This window comes from Callorhinus ursinus, unplaced genomic scaffold (genome assembly GCF_003265705.2).
Source record: "Callorhinus ursinus isolate GAN/ISIS: 27379988/994484 unplaced genomic scaffold, GSC_fseal_2.0 scaffold9, whole genome shotgun sequence".
NCBI classification, from domain to species: domain Eukaryota; kingdom Metazoa; phylum Chordata; class Mammalia; order Carnivora; family Otariidae; genus Callorhinus; species Callorhinus ursinus.
Window position 1 is genome coordinate 24,646,873 of NW_027397071.1, and position 22,239 is coordinate 24,669,111.

Below are 22,239 nucleotides of genomic sequence, written 5' to 3' on the forward strand. Positions count from 1 at the left end.
ACACCTAGTGTGGAGCCCAACGTGGGGTTTGAACTCAAGACCCTGAGATAAAGACCTGAGCTGAGATCAAGAGTCAGATGATTAACCGACTGAGCCACCCAGGTGCCCCTGTTCTGTTTCTATGAGTTTGGCTTAGATTCTACATACAAGTGAGCTCATACACTATTTGTCTTTCTCTGTTTGACTTATTTCACTTAGCATAATGCCCATGAGGTCCATCTATGTTGTTGCAAATGCAGGATTTCCTGTGTGTGTGTGTGTGTGTGTGTGTGTGTGTGTGTGTGTGTGTGTGTGGCCGAATAGTATTCCATTGTGCATATATACTGTATTTTCTTTATCCATTCATCTTTTGATGGATGCTTAGGTTGTTTCCAGGTCTTGGCTGGAACATAGGGGTACAGGTATCTCTTCAGCATAGTGATTTCATTTCCTTTGGATATATACCCAGAAGTGGAGTTGCTAGATCATATGGTAGTTCTATTTTTAATTTTTTGAGGACTCTCCATACTGTTTTCCATAGGGCCTATACCAGGAAAATCTTTTTTTTTTTTTAAAGTAAATTCTATGCCCAACATGGGGCTTGAACTCATGATCCTAAGATCAAGAGTCATAGCTCTACCAAATGAGCTAGCCAGGTGCCCCTGTCCCGGGGAAATCTTAACCCAGTAGATCCCAGCACTTACCTGCTTAAACCCTTTCTTGAGCCTTATTCCTCTCCTTTTCCCTTTTGGATTTTCAGCCTTTCTCCCTCCAGCATCAGAGACCTGTAATAGTTCCTCTACCTGTAATGTTATCCCTCACCCTCCACTTATCCTTCAGGTTGTGGGTACTTTTCCTTTAGATCTCTTAGCATAGTGTCTAATTACAAATTTGTGAATATTGGTTGGTTTATCCCACCAGCCCCTGAGGACAAAGAACATATCTCTTTGCTTGGCCATTATATTCCCATTGCTTGGCATGGAGTAAGCAATAACTAAAGACTTGCTGAAGGAAGACATGAAGCTCAGGAAATTAAATATCTTGCCTAATGTAGCAAATGGTTTTACTTCTATCAGGAATATAAGCTCCATGAGGGCAAGATTTTTGGCTCCTTTTTTCACTGCTATATCCTTGGCATCTTCAACAGTGCCTGGTTTATAGTAGTAAATATTTGTTAAATGTTGTGTTTGAATGCGATTCCAAAGATTTAAAAAATTTTTTTTAATTTTTACTTTTATTTTTTAAAAAAGATTTATTCATTTTATAGAGAGTGAGGTGTGGGGAGGGAGAGAGAAACTTAAGCAGACTCCATGCTGAGTCGTGGAGCCTGACATGGAGCTCAATCTCATGACTCTGAGATCAGGACCAAGAGTCAAATGCTTAACTGACTGCGCCACCCAGGTGACTGGATTCCAAAGATTTCTTATCCAAACCCAGGACTTTTCCCCTTTTGCCAAATCTCTCTGAAAATGGGGATTTCGAATTACCAGTTTCTCTTTATAGTAGGAAATCTGAGAGCTGCTGTTGTGATTCGGTAAGGTGGCCTTGCTTTTTCTGTGTACAGGTCTCAAAGGGCATCCAAATGTCATTAGACAAACAACAGTATCTCTTCTGCATCCTGTATACCCCTTTTTACAGGCTGCCAAGCTAGATATTGATGTCATCCATCCTGCCTCTTTTCTAAATCCCCTGAGTAACATGTTGAATAATCATCAGAACAGTTCCTCTACCCGCTTTCAGACTTAACAGTATATTTCTCTCTCAAAAATTCGCTTACGTGTCAGACCAGAGACATTTTAATGATCTGCTAAAAAATAATTTCATGTTTAAGGTACCAGAAATTCAGGTGTTATTTACCATTTGAGTTTAGGGAATGGTAATTTTTTTTTATCCCACTCAATATATCTCTGTCTTGAAGATCTTAAAATTTGTTGAATATTTTCCTGAATAGTCTTAGTGTTAAGATATGACAATATACAAGTTTGTGCTTCATCTTGCCCTTTGCATTTTCAGAGAACTTGGAGTCCTACAGCATTATCAAGGATTCTTTATTTGTTAGAGTTGCCACCTATAGTCCTGAAGTCAAGTCACGGATTGTGATCAGTAATGATTTGTGTAGAGGGTATATGTCAACATGCAGGTCCCATTGTCTGATGGCAGCTCTGGCAGGCTTCTCTCTCTCTTGGAAAAACTGTTCTGTTATCAGAGATTGAGAATTGAGAGGGAGAAAATTGTTCCTTGTTTGTGGTGACAGATCTGGATCTAGGAGGTAGAGCCTGTCATGGGAAGACCTGGTTTCTAGTCTTAGCATTGCTATATTACCCTGGGCAAGTGCTGGGCTTGGAGTTTGGGTTCCTCTTCATCAATGAAATCATGTTGATCTCTTCCAGCTTTAAAAGCTGTTACTTATCTCTAGCATGCCAGTTCCTTTAATTGAGAAATTGATACACTCCAAGTTCATTGTAAATTCTGATCTTAAGTAATCTCATGTATATAGCCATCTGTGTTAGACATGTAAGGGGAAGTTAGTAATTTCTCTTGCTGGCTTTTAGCCTATTGCCAGACATCATTTTACCATGTTTTCCCTCTAAGATAGAGAAAGTTATGCCTTTTCAAAAAAACATCCCGATCAACCCAGGGAATACTGTTCCCAACCGGTTCCTTTTGAACACTGGTTTAACCCATGATGGTTTTCATTTGGGTAGGGGTTTTTCAGCTAATCCTGCTCTTTACCTGTGCATGCTATTGGATCACTAGAGAATGTGGGGCAGCACACTCTGTTTAATGGCCTCAGAAATAGACACAGAGGCACTCTGAAATTAGGAGAATTAGTATCACATTTGTGTGTGTGTGTGTGTATTTTATGTCCATTAAGCTCTCAGAATTTTTTTTTGCTCATTTGTAGACACTAAAAGTACTGGTACCCTTTGAATGCAACACATTGCTTTGCAATGTGGACAAAATGTTGCACAGTGGACCCCAAATTGTTCTTTCAAGATCACAGAGTACTTTATTTATATTTCTCAAGGAAGCATTTAGTTTATAAAGACCAAAGATATTCAGTGAGTTTAGAAACCCAGGGTGGGGAGTCCCTACTCTTTGCAAATTGAGTGTGATATAACCTTACAGAACAAAAGAGGAGTTTGTATTTCCAATCTACAACTTTCTGGGAACCTCGATCATCCAGCATTCTTCTAGTTGGGGAACTGATCCCTAGGCTGTACGTTAAGGTGCTGATGTGTGCAAGTCTTGGCCAGTATTGGAGTTCCACAGAATGGGAATGACATGCTTCCCTTTTTATTCTCCTCCTCCTGTCACCACATTGAGAAGATTAGACAAAAACTCTGCAGTTTATTTTCTTTTTGAACAAGTTACATTACGGAGGGACTTTTAAGCTAAAAGAAGAAAAGCTCCCTCTTTGTTAGAAGCAGCAGTGTGTAGTTTCAACTTGTCTTGGACTTCCTCGGAGATGTTTTAAGATCCGGTATAAACTTGCTGTGGTTTGCCTTTGGGCATCAAACTGTTTAGCTTGGCTCTGTTATATCTGTAATTGCTGCATTTTAATAATTGCCCAATATTCTTGTCAGCAATTTGCAGTCTATATTTTTAATAGAAGCTTTTGCCTTTCTTTCCACAGGTTCGTTCAGACCTGGGTTAAGCCCCTGGATTAATGCTCACAGTCCCACAGACCCTCTGCAGCTGCGGCCAGGGGGGGACATAAGCTCATTAAATATTCCCGCAAGCCTTGTGCTGGTTATAGTTTATGTGCTCCATAAAAATCCTCTGGGAAGCCATCTTCTTCTGGGATCTCCTTACAGGGTTTCTGCTTTATGAAAATTGCTCTTAGCATTTGCTGAAATAGCATATTCTTTTGGAGAGAGTTTTCTTTATCAATCCATTCAGGAAATTTAATTTGTTGGAGGGAAAAAATAGGGTCAAATTATCTTTGCTGTCATTGACTTTTTTTTTTTTTAAGACTATTTATTAGAGAAAGAGCATAAGCGGGAGAAGGGGCAGATGGGGAGGGAGAGGGAGAGAGAGAATCTTTCAAGCAGCCTGATGCGGGGCTCGATCTCACAACCCTGAGATCATGACCTGAGCTGACCGACTGAGGCACCCAGGCACCCTGCTGTCGTTGACTTTTTAAGTTCACAGAGGAGACTTCCATTTCATTCGAGATGATGTGGAATTATGGTGACAGCAGTGTTGGACTTAAAGGGGTGATTGAAGTCATTTCATGCTTTCCAAAATTATCTACTTAGGCACTTTTTGAGACAAGACCATTGTGTCACTAATGACTTGTGCCTCTCTACTTGACTGGTCATTTTGTTCTTTTAGTGGTTCCATTCTTTAGCTTACCTCCTTTTTGTGTCTGTTGAAATACTCATATTTCAGTAAACAAAAGATTGAACTGATTTTATAGTAGCTAGGGATTATATAAATAACCACATCCTAATTTCTCCACTTCATTGGTATAAATATACCTCAAAAGGAATGGACAGGTAACATTTATTGATTGCTTATTATGTGTTCCCCACTGTTCTAAGCTTTATACACACACACACGCACGCACGCACGTGTGCTCGCTAATGTAATCCTCACAGTGGCCCATACGATGGGTTCACGCGTGCAGAATAATCCTCCCAGCATAACCCATTTGGTAGGTGGCAGAGTGGATTCATACCTAGGCAGGCTTTTAACTGCCATCATAATCCATTTTCTGTTCGTACTAGGCTTTTAATCACTATCGTGCATCAAGTTTGAACAACAGTACCTCTTGCATATGTAATAATTTAGTTTCAAGGCATATGTAAAAAATTCTTTTGGATGTTAGAACTTTATTATTTCTGGATAGGTAATACTTGCAAAACCCCAATAGTAGAAAACTCAAATGGGAATTAGTGAAAAGGCTCCTGTGCTCCCATCACTGCCCCCAGTCATCCTCTTTCCCTCGTTACAGGCAATTAGTGTACTACTGAAAAGAGCCCCTTTTTAAAAAAGTTTTTTTAGAGAGGGAGGGGGGTCAGGGGAGAGGGAAAGGGAGAGAGAGAACTTAAGCAGGCTCCATGCCCAGTGTGGAACCCAACACAGGGCTCCATCTCACAACCCTGAGATCATGACCTGAGCTAAAATCAAGAGTCGGACATTTAATCATCTGAGCCACCCAGGGCACCCCTTGAAAAGAGACATTTTACTTTATTTATTTATTTTTATTTTTTAAAGCTTTTTATTTATCTATTTGACAGAGTGAGAGCACGCCCCTGAAAAGAGGCATTTAAATATCTTTTTCTTAACACTTGATGCAGTGAACTAAGACCATTTAATTAGAAACTCATTTTGGAGGACACCTGGGTGGCTCAGTCCGTTAAGTGTCTGCCTTTGGCTCAGGTCATGATCCCAGAGTCCTGGGATCGAGTCCCGCATCAGGCTCCCTGCTCAGTGGGGAGCCTGCTTCTCCCTCTTCCTGCTGCTCCCTCTGCTTGTGCTCTTTCTCTCTCTCTGTCAAATAAATAAATGAAATCTTAAAAAAAAAAACAAAACAACTTATTTTGCCCTTTTTTTTTTTTTTTAAAGAGAATCTGATTTGAGTGTCAGGGTGGCTTTTTTTTTTTTTTTTTAAAGATTTTATTTATTTATTTGACAGAGAGAGACACAGCGAGAGAGGGAACACAAACAGGGGGAGTGGGAGAGGAAGAAGCAGGCTTCCTGCTGAGCAGGGAGCCCGATGCGGGGCTTGATCCCAGGACCTGGAATCATGACCTGAGCCAAAGGCAGACGCCTAACGACTGAGCCACCCAGGCGCCCCTTTGCCATTGTTTTTTTTATATTTTTGCACTACATCTACAAGTACCCAAACTGGCTTTGTCTCTGAAGGTAGCAAGCTGGTTCTGTAGGTAGTGTTTCCTGGGTGCAGGCACCAAGGCTGCCGTTCCCAGCTATTTGAGATGGTTCCTGGAAACTCCATGATCTTGCCTTGTTCAGCACATAGATGAGACAGGGTCTTTGTGTTTTTAGCCAGTTGCTAGATACCTTCAATTCCTGATAAGAAGGAATCATGCCCTTACACAGTGCCTGGAACATAGTAGGTACTCAATAAATGCTTGTTGAATTGAACAATTTCTGTGGGTTGTGCCAGGCTCAGGGATATAGGTCTGGGAAATACATTTGGTGTGTCTAAATGAAGTAATCTTTAGGACCATAGGAGGGATATTCAAGTTAAACAAATCACCATTAAAACTTGTCATTCAAGGCTCTGGATAGCATAAGGTTAGAAAGTACCTCTGGATCCTCTGGTCCAGTAACCAGAGTCTCAGATGGGGTTGAGAGACAGGGAAGACTTGTCTCCTGTTAAAATGTTGGCAAACAGTTGAAAAGAGAGCTTTCCTTTTGATGGTTCTTTATTTTTCACATTGATTCTAAATGTATTTTAATTTGATCCTTGGGATGACTCTGTAATTATAACATTAGACTGAGTCTCTGATCAGAGTTTTGTTTCCTGTTGACACTAGGAAGTTCATGTGTCAAGCATCATTGATTTACTTTAGTGCCACAACGTAACTGGTAATGTTCTATTATAGGTGCATCTTGATTTTCTTCTGTATTCCTGAAAATTTTATATAAAACCAAAGATTTAAAGTGTTAAAGCTAAGCATTTCTTAACAAAAGTATTTGCTTTAAAAATCTTTATTAGGTAATTAGCACCCCCACATCAGCTTACTGGAGTGCTGTCTAGGCATCTTGTAAGATCAATGAATCTTATACTTTTTAGAAATTCTTCATTTCACTTTAATGTGTATTTTTGAAAAGCAGTTTCTGCATTAAGTTTTCTTCTTGAAATATGTTTATTTTTACAGGCAGTTTGAAAATTGGAAAGGAGGACTTTTAAGGCCACTTTTGATTTGCCAACACTGTCTACAGTCTGAAGCTGAGGTGACTGAATGGGGCACACTTTTGGAGAAATAAAAATGCCTTCTCATTATGTGATGGCCTTGTTTGCACTGATGAGTTCCTGTGTGGCCACTACAGGTGAGTTGCAGAATATAGATTGCACATTCATTATATTCTTTCAGATATATTTTTCTTCAGTCTCTTGTTTGGAAGAATTTAAAAAATGTGAGGTTTATGCAAATTGTGAGTATTGTGAGTATTTATGTTTTTCAGGGACCCAAAATATTTGACTACAAATTACATAGTATGTTTGCCTAGGTTATATTTTGCTAGACTGGTGCTAGACATTCTAAAGTCAGTGACACAGATGTCTAACTAAATCTTAGTGTTGAGATGGGTAGAGAACAAATATGCTGATGTGTCATCCCACTTAATTTTGCTCCATGCATAGATTACATTTATTTTCTTGTCCTAAATAAGAATTTCAAGAAAGCTTTTTTTGTTATTTATCATAAAATAAATAGATATTCTACTGAGAGGTGACACTCCTGGCATAGGATGCTTAGGAAGTATTAATTTTGCCTATTTAGGTATTTTAATGTGTAATTTTATAAAAAGTACAGAGCTGGGCTTCCTGGAGGCCACCAGAGTATGAGATTGTCGATAAGAAGCAAAAGACTTGGTTGGAACATTGTTGCTTAAGTAAGAGTCCACGGCATCATCTTAGCATTCCCAGTCAGGGATACTTAACGAATCTGGAAGCTTAATTTGCTCTGTTTTGTGGTTATTTGCTTTGTGTCTGTTGTATGATGAGCTACATGAAAGAATTTGTTGGACCAGTTCTGTAAACTGGCTGGTCTCAACAAGAAACACATTGACTTGAAATATGATTAACCTCTTGGTTTTAGCTATTGAATTCACATACAAATGAGACGATAGTGATGATAATAATTGCCATTTATTGAGTGTGCACCACCACCCAGCACTGGGCTAAACAATTACTGAATCTAACAATAAATAAGGATATTCTTATTTCGTGAGCTCACTTAGTCACAGCTCTGAGGTGGGTAGGCTTATTTTTCCCATTTGACAAATGATGAGAGGAGATGATGTGCACAGTGTCATGTGGCTGGAAAGTGGAGGAGCCAGGTTTTACATCTGTAGTCTTCACCTCTGTGCTGTACTGAAGAAGCCAGTAAGAAGTGGTGAAGGCTGGGGCTCCTGAGTGGCTCAGTCGGTTAAGCATCTGCCTTCAGCTTAGGTCATAATCCCAGGGTCCTGGGGTTGAGTCCCGCATGCTCAATGGGGTGTCTGCCTCTCCCTCTCCATCTGCCTCTCCCCCAGCTCAGGCTCTCTCTTACTCTCTCTCAAGTAAATAAATAAAATATTAAAAAAAAAAAGTGGTGAAGACTGTAGTAAACTCAGACCAGGAGTCATTTGTAGGCTCACAGGCTGAGTGCAAGTCAGTTTGCAGAACTTGGTTTATGAGGTTGCACAGCAGCATGTCCCCCCTCGTTGCAAATATCTTGAGAGAAAGTTGGTAGTTTCTTTGTTTTGTTTTTTAAATGCCAGTGTGAATTTGAACTGCCCACTCTGTCAGCAGTTTCGTTTTATCTCATGATTGAAGAGTTATTTGTCTCTTAGCCTGTGCATTAAAACTGATCTTAATTAAAATCTCATTGAAAAAGGATGCCTGGGTGGCTCAGTTGGTTAAGCATCTGCCTTCAGCTCAGGTCATGATCCTGGGGTCCTGGGATCGAGCCCCACATTGGGCTCTCTGCTCAGCGGGGAGCCTGCTTCTCCCTCTCCGTCTGCCTACCTCTCTGCCTACTTGTGATCTCTCTTTCTCTGTCAAATAAATAAATAAAATATTTAAAAAAAAACTCACTGAAAAGTTGTAGCAAAAAAAAGAGAGAGAGAAAGAGAAATGGCTTGATGGAAAATGTGCTATTTTGATGACAAAGAGGTATTACCATACTTGGTGGGTTTGAGGCAGAATTTTCTGCTTTCACTGATGCCTGGGACAGACTAAAAAACATAACTGAAGAAGGTATTTCATGGGAAAGTGGTGAATTTGATGGCTTTGTATAGCCTTGAGGTATTAGATAGTGACTCAGCTTTGGTTAAGACCTTCCTTGCTCTTTCAAGCCATGGGTAAAATATTTTTTTGAGTTGTATACATACTCAAAATTTTGCTGAGAATTATGGTAAAATTGAAGGTACAGTAGAATTACCAATTTTGTAGCAACCTGAGGGAAATGATTAATGGTAGAGGTAGAGATTCCTTTTTTTAATGCTAAATTTTTATTGAAATACAGTTTGCAGAGAGAAACATACACATGAAAATGTGTAGCTCAGTATATTTTCACAAACTGAACACATCTATGTGAACAGCATTTGAGATGCCTTTTTTTTTTTTTTAAAGTAGGCTCCATGCTCATTGTGGAGCTCAATGTGGGGCTTGAACTCATGACCTTGAGATCAAGACCTGAGATGAGATCCATAATTGGACACTTAACCAACTGAGCCACCCAGGTGCCCAAGAGATGCCTTTTTGAACAACTTATTGGTGAAATAAGAAGGGAGAAATATTTTGTATATACTGAATCCAGTAGCTTTTTGTATAGGCTCAGCATACTTTACAAAATGCTTTTTGAGGCATTCCAGATGTGTTGAACTTCAGGAAAATAGTAGTAATAATAATAATAATGAATTTTTATAGAGTAATTAGTTAATTACTGTGTGCCAGGTCCTGTTGAAAGTGCTTTATATGTATTACCTGACTTCATCCTTATAACTGTCCTAGGAAGTGTGGGGTACTTTGTTTATCCCCAGCTTATAAATGAAGAAACTGAATACAGACAGGTTAAGTAACTTCTTCAAGGTCACACAGCTGGTAAGTTGCAGATTTAACCATAAACCTACTTAGTCTAGGTCTTTTTTTTTTTTTTAAGATTTTATTTATTTATTTGACAGAGAGAGAGACACAGCGAGAGAGGGAACACAAGCAGGGGGAGTGGGAGAGGGAGAAGCAGGCCTCTGCGCTGAGCAGGGAGCCCAATGCAGGGCTCAATCCCAGGACTCTGGGATCATGACCCGAGCCAAAGGCAGATGTTTAATGACTGAACCACCCAGGCGCCCCTACTTAGTCTAGGTCTGATGATTGAGCCTTTAAGTCTCTACACTATGAAGGGAGTATTGATCAGAAGCCTGTTTAAAATGAATGATAATGTATTTGCTGTGTGCTATCTGTGTCATCTTGAAACCACAAGTAGATCACTAATTTGCTGAGTCCCTCTAAGTGCAAAGCACAGTACTAGTCAGTGAGAGTTATACAAAGAAATGTAAGATTCATCCCTTCCTTTGAATCACTTGTGCTTTAGTTAGGCATATAAAATTTAACCATATAACAAAATATGGAATATAACAGGAATATACCAGGAGGTCTGTTTGGAGGGTCTTAAATGTCAGAACGAGACTTGAGGATTTCATTTTGAGGTTTGGATTTTTCTTCCATTCCCATGTAGCCAAAGGCATATAGTGTTTAATCCTGAATCTGAACGGTGGCCTCAAAAAATGAGGCTGAGAATATGGCTTCTTTAGCTTCAAAGACAACACTGCTTGGCATATTGGCCAACAATTTATCAAGGGCTTGCTCTCTGCCAGCTAGCTTGTTTTGTTTTTATAAGACAACCCTATGAGGTGGGTGTTAGTATTATCATAATTTGCATTTTACACACAAGGAAACTGACTCAGTTTGGTTAATAATTGTATAAAGTCCCATAACTAATATGAGACAGAGCTGGGACTTGAACTCAGGCAGTTTGGCTCTAGCCCATCCACCACTCCACTCTAGCCTCTACGTGGGAGACCCTCATTGTGGAATGATTGAAGCCCTTCACTTGACTGAGTAGTCACCAGTAAGTCATTCTGGAACCAGATTAAACTCCTTTCACCTTAGAAGAGACATATATAAGTCATCAGAATGGAAGGACCCTCAAGTAATGGGTCTTCTTTATTTGCATTCTTATTTCACTGACATGACTGTGAAGCTCTTTTGTAGGGTTCTTGGTAGCAGAAAGAGTGAAGGCTATATAAAAGGCCTCCTTTAGATATGTAGCCAGGGAGGGCAAAGGACAGCACAGCACATAAAATTAACTCAAATTAGGACAGTAGGCCTGTTCTAGCCCCATGGATTTGGCTGGGTCTTTAGTGAAAGCCTTTCCTTCTCCACTTGTGGTTGAGGGTGAAGGAGGCAGGGGTCAGCAAGCTGCATCCCAGGGTTAGAGGTTGCTTTAACAAAACCCCTACTTGTTCTCCCCTCTCTTTTTCCTGGGTTATTGTGCAGTGTGTGGGTAGGGAGGGCCCTGCTCTTGGTGAACAAGAGCTGTGTAAGGACCATAATGCTTCCTGGTTCGAAATTATCTTAGGTTTTTAGCACCTTGTCTTAAATCCTGTAATCTCATGGGCACCTGGGTGGCTCAGTCGGTTGAGTGTCCAATTCTTGATTTTCGCTCAGGTCGTGAAATCAAGCCCTTTGTGGGGCTCCATGCTGGGTATGGGGCCTGCTTTTCTCTCTCCCTCTCCCACCCCCCTGCTGTGCTCTCTCTCTCTCTCTGTCTTTTGAAATAAATCAATAAAGTCTTAAAAAAAATCCTGTAATCTATCTAAGAAAAGTGGGAAGTTTAAAACATAAATGCTCCTGTGGGCTTAAGGCTCACTAAGTTTTCACTTTAAAAATTGTTTGGCAATACATCTTTTTTGTTTTTTTTAAAGATTTTATTTATTTATTTGACAGAGAGACAACGAGAGAGGGAACACAAGCAGGGGGAGTGGGAGAGGGAGAAGCAGGCTTCCTGCAGAGCAGGGAGCCCGATGCAGGGTTCAATCCCAGGACCCTGGGATCATGACCTGAGCCGAAGGCAGATGCTTAACGACTGAGCTACCCAGGTTCCCCCCCCGTCAATACATCTTTAAAAAATATTAACTTCTGCCTCTGAGGCTTGCCAGAGTTAGGTAAGGCTGTGTTTCCAGGAGCCTTCATAACGAGAAGAAAGAGGCACATGCAGAGAATTCAAGGAGATCGATTTGGTTGGAAGGGATGGGCTTGAAGTCTGCAGGCACCCTCCTGGCCTCAATGCTGGTGGGGTGTTGGTGGGATGGCCGTTTGCCTCATTCCCTTGTTGCCATTCTGTGCCTACATGCATCTTTTTGGAGGCTTGCCCACAACCTGCACACACATTTCTATTGAGCAAACACATTTCTTTTCATCTTTCCCGAGTGTACCTGGAGTTCCAGGTATAATTCACAGGAAAATAGAGATGATTTTCATTGGAGCTATTTTCTTGCTAAGAAAGCTCTGAACTCTGTGTCCATGGGATGACAAGCAGAGCTATTGGCTGGTTAATACTTGGTTTGGCATGGGACAAACTGGCAGCCTTGGGGGGAGGCTAAACTAATGAGAATGTTCTTTTATATCTATAGTTTTCAAATGCTCTTATACCTGCTATTTCATTTCATTCTCATAGCAGTCCCATTGGGGGTAGGCAGGCACTGTTTTCATCGTTTCCAGAATGGGGGTAATGGGACTCAGAGAAAGTAATTTAGAAAGATGATTCAACTCTCTGTCAAATCAGAATCCAACAGCCTTCTGCAGACAGACCGTACCGACAAGTCTTAGGGTCTTTTTGCTGCGGGGCTTCCCTTAGTACCTCCTGAAACAGTGCTAGGGAGGCACTGTGCTGGGCACTTTACACCTGTCAGTTCATCTGATCCTTACAGAAAGCTGGGAAGGTTGGTGACTGTCATTATCACTGTGTTTGTAATTACTACTACTGCCACCACTCCTGCTACTATTAGCATGCTAGAGGAGACTGAGGCTTAGAGAAGAAAAATGTAATATATCATGAGAGACAAATCAATTCCAATAAAAGTTAAAGTGGTTGTTTATATCTGGTCATACATGAAGTAGCTGGCCGAGGGGTTCATGCTCTTCCTATTACGCTGCCCAAAAGGAACTGGCACTCTTTCCCCTGGACTGATCATTAATGGCCCGGGGACTGCAGAGGTGGTTCTTCCATAGTTTTCTCCTCTCTGCCTACTGAGTGATCGGAAGCTGTGTTTCATAATGGCAGGAAGGGGGGGAGAGTGCCATGGGGGGACTGCCACTGGGGACCGTCAAGGCTAGAGGAGGGACAGACTCAAAGATTCAAAGCACATCTGGCCAAGGCCTTCTCTTGCCAATACTGAGTCTCTGGGTCCAGCTAGTTGATTTGGCCTGTGATTACTATTGTTTTTAGGTTGTTACTGTAACCACTTTTGTATTTAATTGCTCTCTTGGATACATAGGGACGAGGTGTCAGTTGTGATGCCAGCTGGGTAACCAGGTGTGCAGAGTGTAAGGAAGATGTTCACCAAGAACATGAGTAAGACTGTACACAGATTTGATGTCAGACAAGTGAACAGATGCCAGGTTCTCTCCTTTGCATCCTCATCCTAGACTGTGTCATTGCCACACTGCCTTTTGGATCCCTCATTTATCTGGGTTATTTTAGGGCAGCAGCAATGGTCTGTTTTATAAACACTGATCAACATTTCCACCACTTTCACCACGGTGCCAACTTTCTATTTATCTTAAAGAGTAAAGAACTGTATTCAAAGACCCAGAGTGGTTAGAGTGACCTGAATTTAATGTGTTTTTTGGGGGGAGACCATGCACACACGAGCATGATGGGGTCCCTCCCTGCTCTGTGTTTTTTGCATAGGAACAGTAAGCCAACATGCATGTGCTCACACACACACACACCAAGCGGGGACATGCAGCAGTCGTCAAGAAAAAAATGAGTTTGTTTCTCAGAGTCCCTTGCCCTGCATGGACTTGGGTGTGTGTTGGGGGCTTGGGGGGGGGGCGAGTGGAATAGGATATGATGCTAATACAGCTTTTTTTTTTATTTGCAAAGGCGGTTTCCTAGCAGATAGTTGGGTCATCAGCTGTGCATAGCATAAGCAAGATGTTCACCAAGAACATGAGTAAGATTGTACATAGATTTGATGTCAGACAAGTGAACAGACGCCAGTTTTCTCTCTCCTTTGCATCCTCATCCTAGACTGTATCTTTGCCACGCTGCTTTTTAGATCCCTGATTTATCTGGGTTATTTTAGGGCACCAGCGATGGTCTGTTTTATAAACACTGATCCACATTTCCACCAGCACAGAGCTAGCTGTATGTGCCCCACACAGCTGTTAGATTGCTCAAAGCTTATACTTTCACACATTGTGGATATAGGAAATGAGGCTTTCGCAGCTTGTTGCTTTGATAACTAATGCCTCATACTCTGGGGCTACCTCGAATCACTGATAGAGCTCTGTGCCCGGAGTGCTGGTTTTGGAAGTGTGGTAGGAGCCGGGAGTGTTCTGGGAAGGGTTCCAATGTGAGGCCCTCTCTCAGACAGCCCTGGACACAGGAATCAGGGCATCAAAGTGTTTGCCCCTCTTGGAAGGTTGGCCTGGACTGCACTGCATCCATGTGAGCTCCTGGCTGACTTACACATGTTTTTTTTTTTTTAAACCATTCTCTGCCAGAGTGTCCTAAAAAAGATTTATTTTGAAGTCCAATATAGTCATATTTTTGTTCTCTGAGAGGACACTGTAAATCAGGCAGAATTCTAGAGGGCTTAAAAATGCACTTGCTTGCTCTCAGAATGTTCCTTCCAAAGACTAGGCAGCAGGTGCTCTGGGGACTGAGGCCTAGCTATTCTCCTGCCCTATCCTGCCAACTCATAGCAATCTTAAACAAAACAAAACAAAACAAAACAAAACCCCCAAAAACCAAAACCTAGAGTGGAATGTGGAAAATCTTAACGCCTTCAAAGGAAAAATTGATTTTTTTTTAAAGTTATTATCTCTGTTGGCAGTGAAGGGAACTATATAGTGATAAGTTGTAGTTCCGGCAAAAGGAAAAATTTGCCGTGTAACTGCTTGAAGTTCTTTGTGTTGCTTCCCTTTGGCCTCATATGCCTGAATAACTTAGTCCTAGTCTAGATGATAGACCAGAACCCTCAGGAGTAACACCTCCTTTCCTCCCTACGCTTCTGCCCTATCTGGGAGGATGCTTGGGGAGCACCGGCCTCCGGGGAGAGCAGAACACCAGCTTCCAGAGTTGTGCTCTTGTTTCCCTCGGTGATGGCACCGAGCTGCTGCAGCACTTGGCTCTGCAAGCGTTCCCAGCGGGATGCGCGGGCGCTCGGCCGCACTGCTGTTTGGTTGCTGCGTGCTGAAGCACCGGGCCGCTTGGCTCCCACTTGCCCCTTTCTTTTGAGTTAGGGGAGAGCCCCGTTGATCATTTCCCCTTTTCTTTTTTTATTAAGAATATTTTTTTAATTTATTTTTTTAAAAGGATTTATTTATTTATTTGAGAGAGAGAGAGAGAGAGGGAACACAAGCAGGGGGAGTTGCAGGCAGAGGGAGAAGCAGGCTTCCTGCTGAGCAGGGAGCCCGATGCGGGACTCGATCCAGGACCCTGGGTTCATGACCTGAACTGACCGCAGACTGACTTAACTGACTGAGCCACTCAGGTGCCCTCTTTTTTTTTTTTTTTTTTAAGATTTTATTTATTTATTTGACAGAGAATGCATGAGCCCTCCTTCTCCACTCATGCTCTCTCAAATAAAAAAAACGAAATCTTAAAAAAAAAGAACTACTAAAATAGAATCTGTATGTTAACAAGGTCCTCAGATGATTTGTATGCACATTAAGATTTAGATTTAGCCTAATGTTTGTCTGTTTATGAATTCCAACTCCAAAAGCAAGGTGGGTATACCCTGCTCTCAGGCAAAACCACTGTGAATATCCGTATTATAAAACATATTTTAGAGTGATTATTTTCTTCAGAGAAAAAAACCTGCCATATCAACCTCAAACTTAATATGTAGTTTAATTTATAAAAATGAGTTTACACACAACACATTTATTACTATATAAAGATGGGCACAACTCTACTTCTCTGAAACACTGGTTTTGTTATGAGAAGCATTATTGCAAAAAGTTTGGTAAGACCCTCAAAATCCATAATCCCGAAAAAAAGACCACCAAGGGAATGAAAAGAATGAGACATGGCAATGAGGAGAGTAAGTAAATTAGGAAGAGAGGGTCCAGGCTTTTAAGACTATGATTATTCAAGAACAGTCGTTCATAGGGCAAAGAGATTTTTAGATGGTTTATTTTAAGATAACAGCTTTCACTGGTATGTAGAAGTGATTATCTTTACTAACATTAATGGCCTACTGTTCCACTGATAGGAGATAGAGGTCTTTATTCTTTCTTCCCCTAAAGGAACACATGAAAATCACAAAATCATTCTTGATTTCGTAAGCATATCACTGCCAAGGGCCCTCCCTTCTAAAATCTGATCCTGGTCACCATCATTTTGCTCAATTATCACAATAGCCATCAACCAGTATCCCCAAATGCACCTTTGCCCAACAGTCTATTCTCAACACAGCAGCCACAGGGATCCTGTTAAAACATCCTTCAGATCATATCATTCTGCAGCTCAAACCCTCCAGTGCCTCTGTCTCACTCTGGGTAAAAATTGTCAGGCTGTATGCAGCCCCACACCTGCCCCCAGTTAGCTCCAAGTCTCCACTCTAGCAGCCACCTGGCCTGCTTACTACTTCTACTACTTCTTTTTGTTTTTTTTAAATATTTTATTTATTTATTTGACAGAGAGAAAGAGAGAGCGAGCAAGCAGAGGGAGCAGCAGGCAGAGGGCGAAGCAGGCTCCCTGCCAAGCAGGGAGCCCCATCCGATCCGGGGTTCAGTCCCAGGATCCTGGGATCACAACCTGAGCTGAAGGCAGACTGAGTCACCCAGGTGCCCCTGTTTTAGTAGTTCTTGATGTGTCACAGACTATACATTTTTTAACAGGTCCATATAATGTCGATGCTGCTGGTCTGCAGATCTCATTTGAACACATAGATCATCTGTTTTCTCAGTGCTCTAATTGTAACACACAACCTGCAAACACCTTCTAGAAAATTCTTACTCTCGTAAATGGGAGTTTGGTTTTGGCTTCCTTTTGAAATAGCTATCTTGAAAACCTTTCAGTAAACTCATTTGGGTCCGAGGGATTCATGTGCTGGAGAGGAAATTGGTTTGAGGGAGTGAGTTCCTCAGAGACCTTGAACCTTGAGCTCTGTAGCCGTAAGTGTGGTACACGCGTAGAAACCAGGTGCATCTTTATTAGCTGGGGCTACACTTCAACATAATCATCATAGTTATTAAAGAAGCAGTTTTCCCCCAGTTTTTCCTTTCATGTACCTCTTTTGCCTTTTTCCCATTTTTTGCCTTGTGACTAAGTAGACCAAGGCAGGAGACTTGTGTTGATTCAGTGAGCCTGGTATGGGCAACTAGGCTCAGGAGACCCTAGGTAATGAAGGATGGTACCAGCTGACTGGAAAAAAGGGGGAGTTGAGGTAGGTTAAAAAGGATGTTTAAAAAAGTTAGCGTTAAGGGGCGCCTGGGTGGCTCAGTTGTTAAGCGTCTGCCTTCGGCTCAGGTCATGATCCCAGGATCCTGGGATCGAGCCCCACATCGGGCTCCCTGCTCTGCGGGAAGCCTGCTTCTCCCTCTCCCACTCCCCCTGCTTTTGTTCCCTCTCTTGCTGTGTCTCTCTCTGTCAAATAAATAAATAAAAAATCTTAAAAAAAAAAAAAGTTAGCGTTAAGGCGGGGGGAACACCTCATTTCTGCTGCTGCTATTTTAGTTTTAAACTCTGGTTTCCTCACTGATTCCTATTTAATTCCTATTATCGGCCTCCAAGCTAGAACTTTATTCTATTACTATTATTTTTTTAGATTTTATTTATTTATTTGACAGAGAGAGACACAGCGAGAGAGGGAACACAAGCAGGAGGAGTGGGAGAGGGAGAAGCAGGCTTCTCGCTGAGCAGGGAGCCCGATGCGGGGCTCGATCCCAGGACCCTGCGATCATGACCTGAGCCGAAGGCAGACACTTAACGACTGAGCCACCCAGGCGCCCCCAAGCTAGAACTTTAAAAAATTAACATTTTTCAGGAGTAAAAAAATTTCCCAAGTTGTTATTGATACTTATTAAGCACCTTGATACCATATTTATTTACTACTTAATTTTAAAGATCTTACTGCCTATTCAGTGATTCATGAATTGGGCAGCATCCCATTTAGCAGACAGAAACGAGCTCCAAGGAGCTATACAAAATGACATGAGAGAGTAGGACAAGGACGTTTGTAGCAGTAAAAGGTGGATTGGTTGTAGCAAGGTCACTTCTTTAGGGGATGGCAGGGGGCTGTCAGGCATATCACTTCAGTAGTGCTCTCCAGGTCATTCCTGATTGACCGGTTGATTGACGGGTTTAACGTTCTATTTCTGGGAGAGCTGAAACTGTGATTCAGTCAGTTTGGTGATGTGGGGCTTAGCATACTTAACTCCATTTTGAGCCTGTTACCGTGTTTTTTAATAATCCCTTCCTGCCCCTATGATCACACTGTCAGCCTGAGAAATATGATCAAAATTGAAGGCCTGAGCGCCTCTCCCAGCTACACTCTGAAGCTCTCACAGATTCTGCTGACCTTCTGTATGGTATTCATTCACAGGTCACAGCTTCAGGTTCATGTTCCTTAAGTTGGTCATTTTCTCCATTTCTTTTCTCACTTTCTGGGGGATAATTTGCTTGGTAGTTAGTGGCTTTGAACATGCATTTAAAGCGTTTGAGAGAGTAAAACACACTAGGGCGATTACCATGATTCTTGGAAACCAGGTAATTCCCAGTGTTTGGAGTGTACCTTGGAGCTGTAGTCCCCAGGACCCAAACCAATCAAAATCAAATAAGTCAAAGAAAGACCCCATTGAAGGAGTCACTTTCTTAAGCCAAGTGGCTTGTCCAGTGACTTTTCTTTTTTTTTTTAAGTAAACTCTACCCCCAGCTGGGGGTTCGAACTCATAACCTCAAGGCCAAGAGTCACATGCTCTACCAGCTGAGCCAGCTAGACACCCCTGTCCAGTGATTTCTTGTAGCTGAGTTTCACCTTTCCCAAAAGTGTTAATCCAGGTGCAGCAAGTGGTGTTGACCACAGCATAGACCCCTCCTTGTTCAGCGAAACGATAATCAGTTACTTTCTTATTGTCGAGAACAACTTTGGGCAGAGAGTCTAGGGATTTTTGTTGAGCAGCTATTACTTTAGCAGTGGATTCTGTGAGATCTTTAAGAGTTAAGGAGCTGACACCATATGTATTAAAAACTGGGATAAGACACAGAGAAGATTTAACCTCTGTGCCTGAAAAGCTATCTTTTAAATTAACTTTATTTTGCCACTGGTTTGTAAGGTTTTCTGATTTGCTTTCTCAGACCTCATCAATGTCATGGTAGAGGAGGGCAAGGCTGTACAGCTCTGGAGCTTGCCACAAGCCCCCGGTGGTGGTCGTTCTGTTTTTGAAATTGGACCAGAAAAATCCAGAGGAATGCAACAACATTTTTACTTCGGGCCCCCTGCTAGCTTTTTTCTGGGCCTCCCGAAAATGTGTTTATTTTGTTGGCCATGCATGTGGAGCAGCCTGGAATTCTGTGTGGCATTAGATAGTGAAAAAAAAAATGGAAAGATTTCCCACGTGATAGAGGTTATGGGAGTGGACTCTGTGATTGAGAGAGGGAATTTGGGGGTGAGATTTATATTAATATTTAGTGTTTAAAACTATTGTACTTTTTTTTTTTTAATTTGAAAACAAGTCTTTGGTGGGGGGTGGAGGTGTGGAAGTATGGACTAGAAGCAGTACCAAACTTTTCAGTATCAAATTAAGAATTTTCACTCATGAGAACAAAAAAAAGTCTTTACAATGAATGAGTTGTCTGAACTTCAATACCCTGATAATTATATAATTTGAGAGCAGTGTATGGCATATTGTGAGGGACCCTGAGGGCTTGACCCTAGCAGCCGTCCCCCCCCCCCCGCCACCTTTGTCACCCCAGGATTGTCTGCAAGGATGGCTTCACTGTCACTGGCCAGGTCTCAGCCTTGCCCTCTCAAATGCCCAGCAAGTCTGTGTCCTCTGTTTTGCCACGTTTAATTAGCTCTGGAAATACACCATCAAAGGCTGTCTGGCAGTGGTTCATTAATGGTACAGGGTGAATTCAAAAGCACTAATTAATTGTTTTAGATTATTTGCAAAGCCCATGTTGAAAAACCTAATGCCTGTAGGAGAAAGTTGGCAGAGAGGCTGTTCAGAGATTAACCTGGACCTTACCCAGCTCAATTGCCTTTTGGAGTTGGGCCAAGAGGGGAGTTGTTTTTCTTTTTGGAGAAGTGCTTGTGGCCACATTGTTCCCTCAATTCCCAGTTTACTGCTCCAGGCTCTTGGCTGATGGAGCTCTTACAGACCTTGCCGAGCTAGGGAACTCAAAGAGCATCTTCTAGAAGTTTTGTTTGTTTTTTGTTTTGTGAGAGAAACACAATTACTTAAAGCTAATTAACCAAATAAATACTTCCCAAGGGCCTCTTCTTAGGGAGAGGAAAGGGAGCTCTAGTTTGTTATGAAATAATTCAGGTTTTAGTGTTAAATGTTCAAAGGCACCACCAGGATCAGGCCTTAAGTAGTACCCCACCCTTCCCCCCACCCCCCCAAAAAATAAAACAAATCAGATTCCTCATTTCCTCTGTTTGTCTGGCCTAGGGCAGCAAATTGCTACTGCATTTGGAAAATGGTGTTCAAAAAATCTCAATCTGAAATCAAGTGCGTGCCAATTTAAGTTCAAGATACACTGTATGAATGAAGGGGGAAAATAGGCTTGCATTTCATATTTTGCTACATTTGACATATCTTATAAAATAATAGTACCTGAAAAAATTAGCTCGGCCAGATGAATCTTAGAAAGGTAATGGAAGTCCCTGCCCCTTAAAGATGAGAGAGATTTGAGGCTTTCTGGGCCAAGTGCTGGTGCCAGTGACTCTTGGAGCAGTGCAGTCAGTTGAAGATGAAAGTAGAGAAGAGTATTTCAGACATCTCAGAGCCAATCGAGTATTATATAAGGGAGCTGTTTTCTAAGTAGTATATAGCACTGTTTGAAAACACCCCTCCAGAAATCTTTCAGCCCCTGGGCCTGGCCCTGCCTCCTACTGACAGACCTCAGTGTTTTTTCCCCATCCTTCTGGGCTTGGGCAGCCTGTGAGTCAGTAGTTACATACAAATCCCAGGCCAAGTCGTCCTTTATTAACATGATTCAGGAGAAAAGAATTCTAATGAAAAATTTCAGAGGCCTGTGCTAGGCTATTTCATGATATTGTCAGATCTTCCTGAACTCAAGGAAGGCCCAGCAAAATCTGTTATTTCTGTTTATTACTCAACTTGGAATCTATTGGAAAAATCTTACATGAAAACCTCAGGAGAGTGTGTTCTGGTTGAGGAATTTATTCCCGAGAGCACAGTGGCCTCTATTTACTCTGTGTGAGGCTGGCTGTCCTGATACCTTGGGCAACCTGCCTTCTCCTCAACCAGCAGACCTAGAGTAACAACTTTGGACTTTTAACCCCTTTTGCAGATGGCTCCCAGGCAACTTGATGGAGTTGATAGGAATGCAGATCTCAGAGCTGTGAGAGAACATGAAAGATATTTTTAAAAGTTGGCAGTAAAGTCTTTGAACCAATAAATGACTATGAGGTTTTTTTCTGCCTTATTTTTTTTAGTCTCATTGCATTTTTATCTTAGAAAGTAATTTTGTGCCACAATGTCAAGACTTACTGATATTTCCCATATAAATTATAAGATATCATGAATAATGTTACAACTAATAGTTAAATTGATGTCTTAAAGATTTTCTTTAAAAAGATAAAACAAAATTCAAAGTTACCCTAAAATAACCATGATTATTTATATTTAAGTATATTTGAGTAGGAGAGGAAAGGGTTACGATTGCTATTGAGAGAATGAAAAGTACACAATCTGTAGTGTCATGTGTGTTTTGTCATCCATGAACATGGTATACCCCTCTATTTGTGTAGGTTTTCTTTAATTTCTTTCAGCACTGCTTTTTGTAGTTTTCAGTAGTTTATTTTGAAGACTATAGTATGTCCAGATGTGAACACTATTCATTATGCATGACTGTTTCATTAGAATGAGGTTTGAGAACCTCTATTTGGAGCTATAATTCTGTCTTCTTCAAACAACTCTTTATTAATAATGATGAAAACTAATTCTTCCTCTGGCCATTTGGCAAGCGAACTCAGGCACAGATAACTAAGGCTGCTGCTGAAGTGAGTTATTGACCTGGATGGCTTTGCTCTAAGTTTTAGGAACTCAAGAGTTCAGTGTGTACTTAAGAAATGTGTGTGTGTTTTTTTAAAGAT

The 22,239-nt window shown here is 41.4% G+C and overlaps 1 protein-coding gene across 8 annotated transcripts in view; it reads left to right on the forward strand.

Annotated features, from left to right (window-relative positions):
• The window catches only part of TGFBR3 (transforming growth factor beta receptor 3), a 199,060-nt gene that overhangs the window by 17,365 nt on the left and 159,456 nt on the right, over positions 1-22,239 (forward strand). For all 8 annotated transcript variants that reach the window (XM_073896325.1, XM_025872178.2, XM_073896324.1 and 5 more), the window contains exon 2: positions 6,834-7,005. In XM_073896325.1, coding sequence (XP_073752426.1) covers positions 6,918-7,005 — 88 coding nt within the window. In that variant the 5' untranslated portion in view covers positions 6,834-6,917. The remainder of the gene's footprint in view (positions 1-6,833; positions 7,006-22,239) is intronic.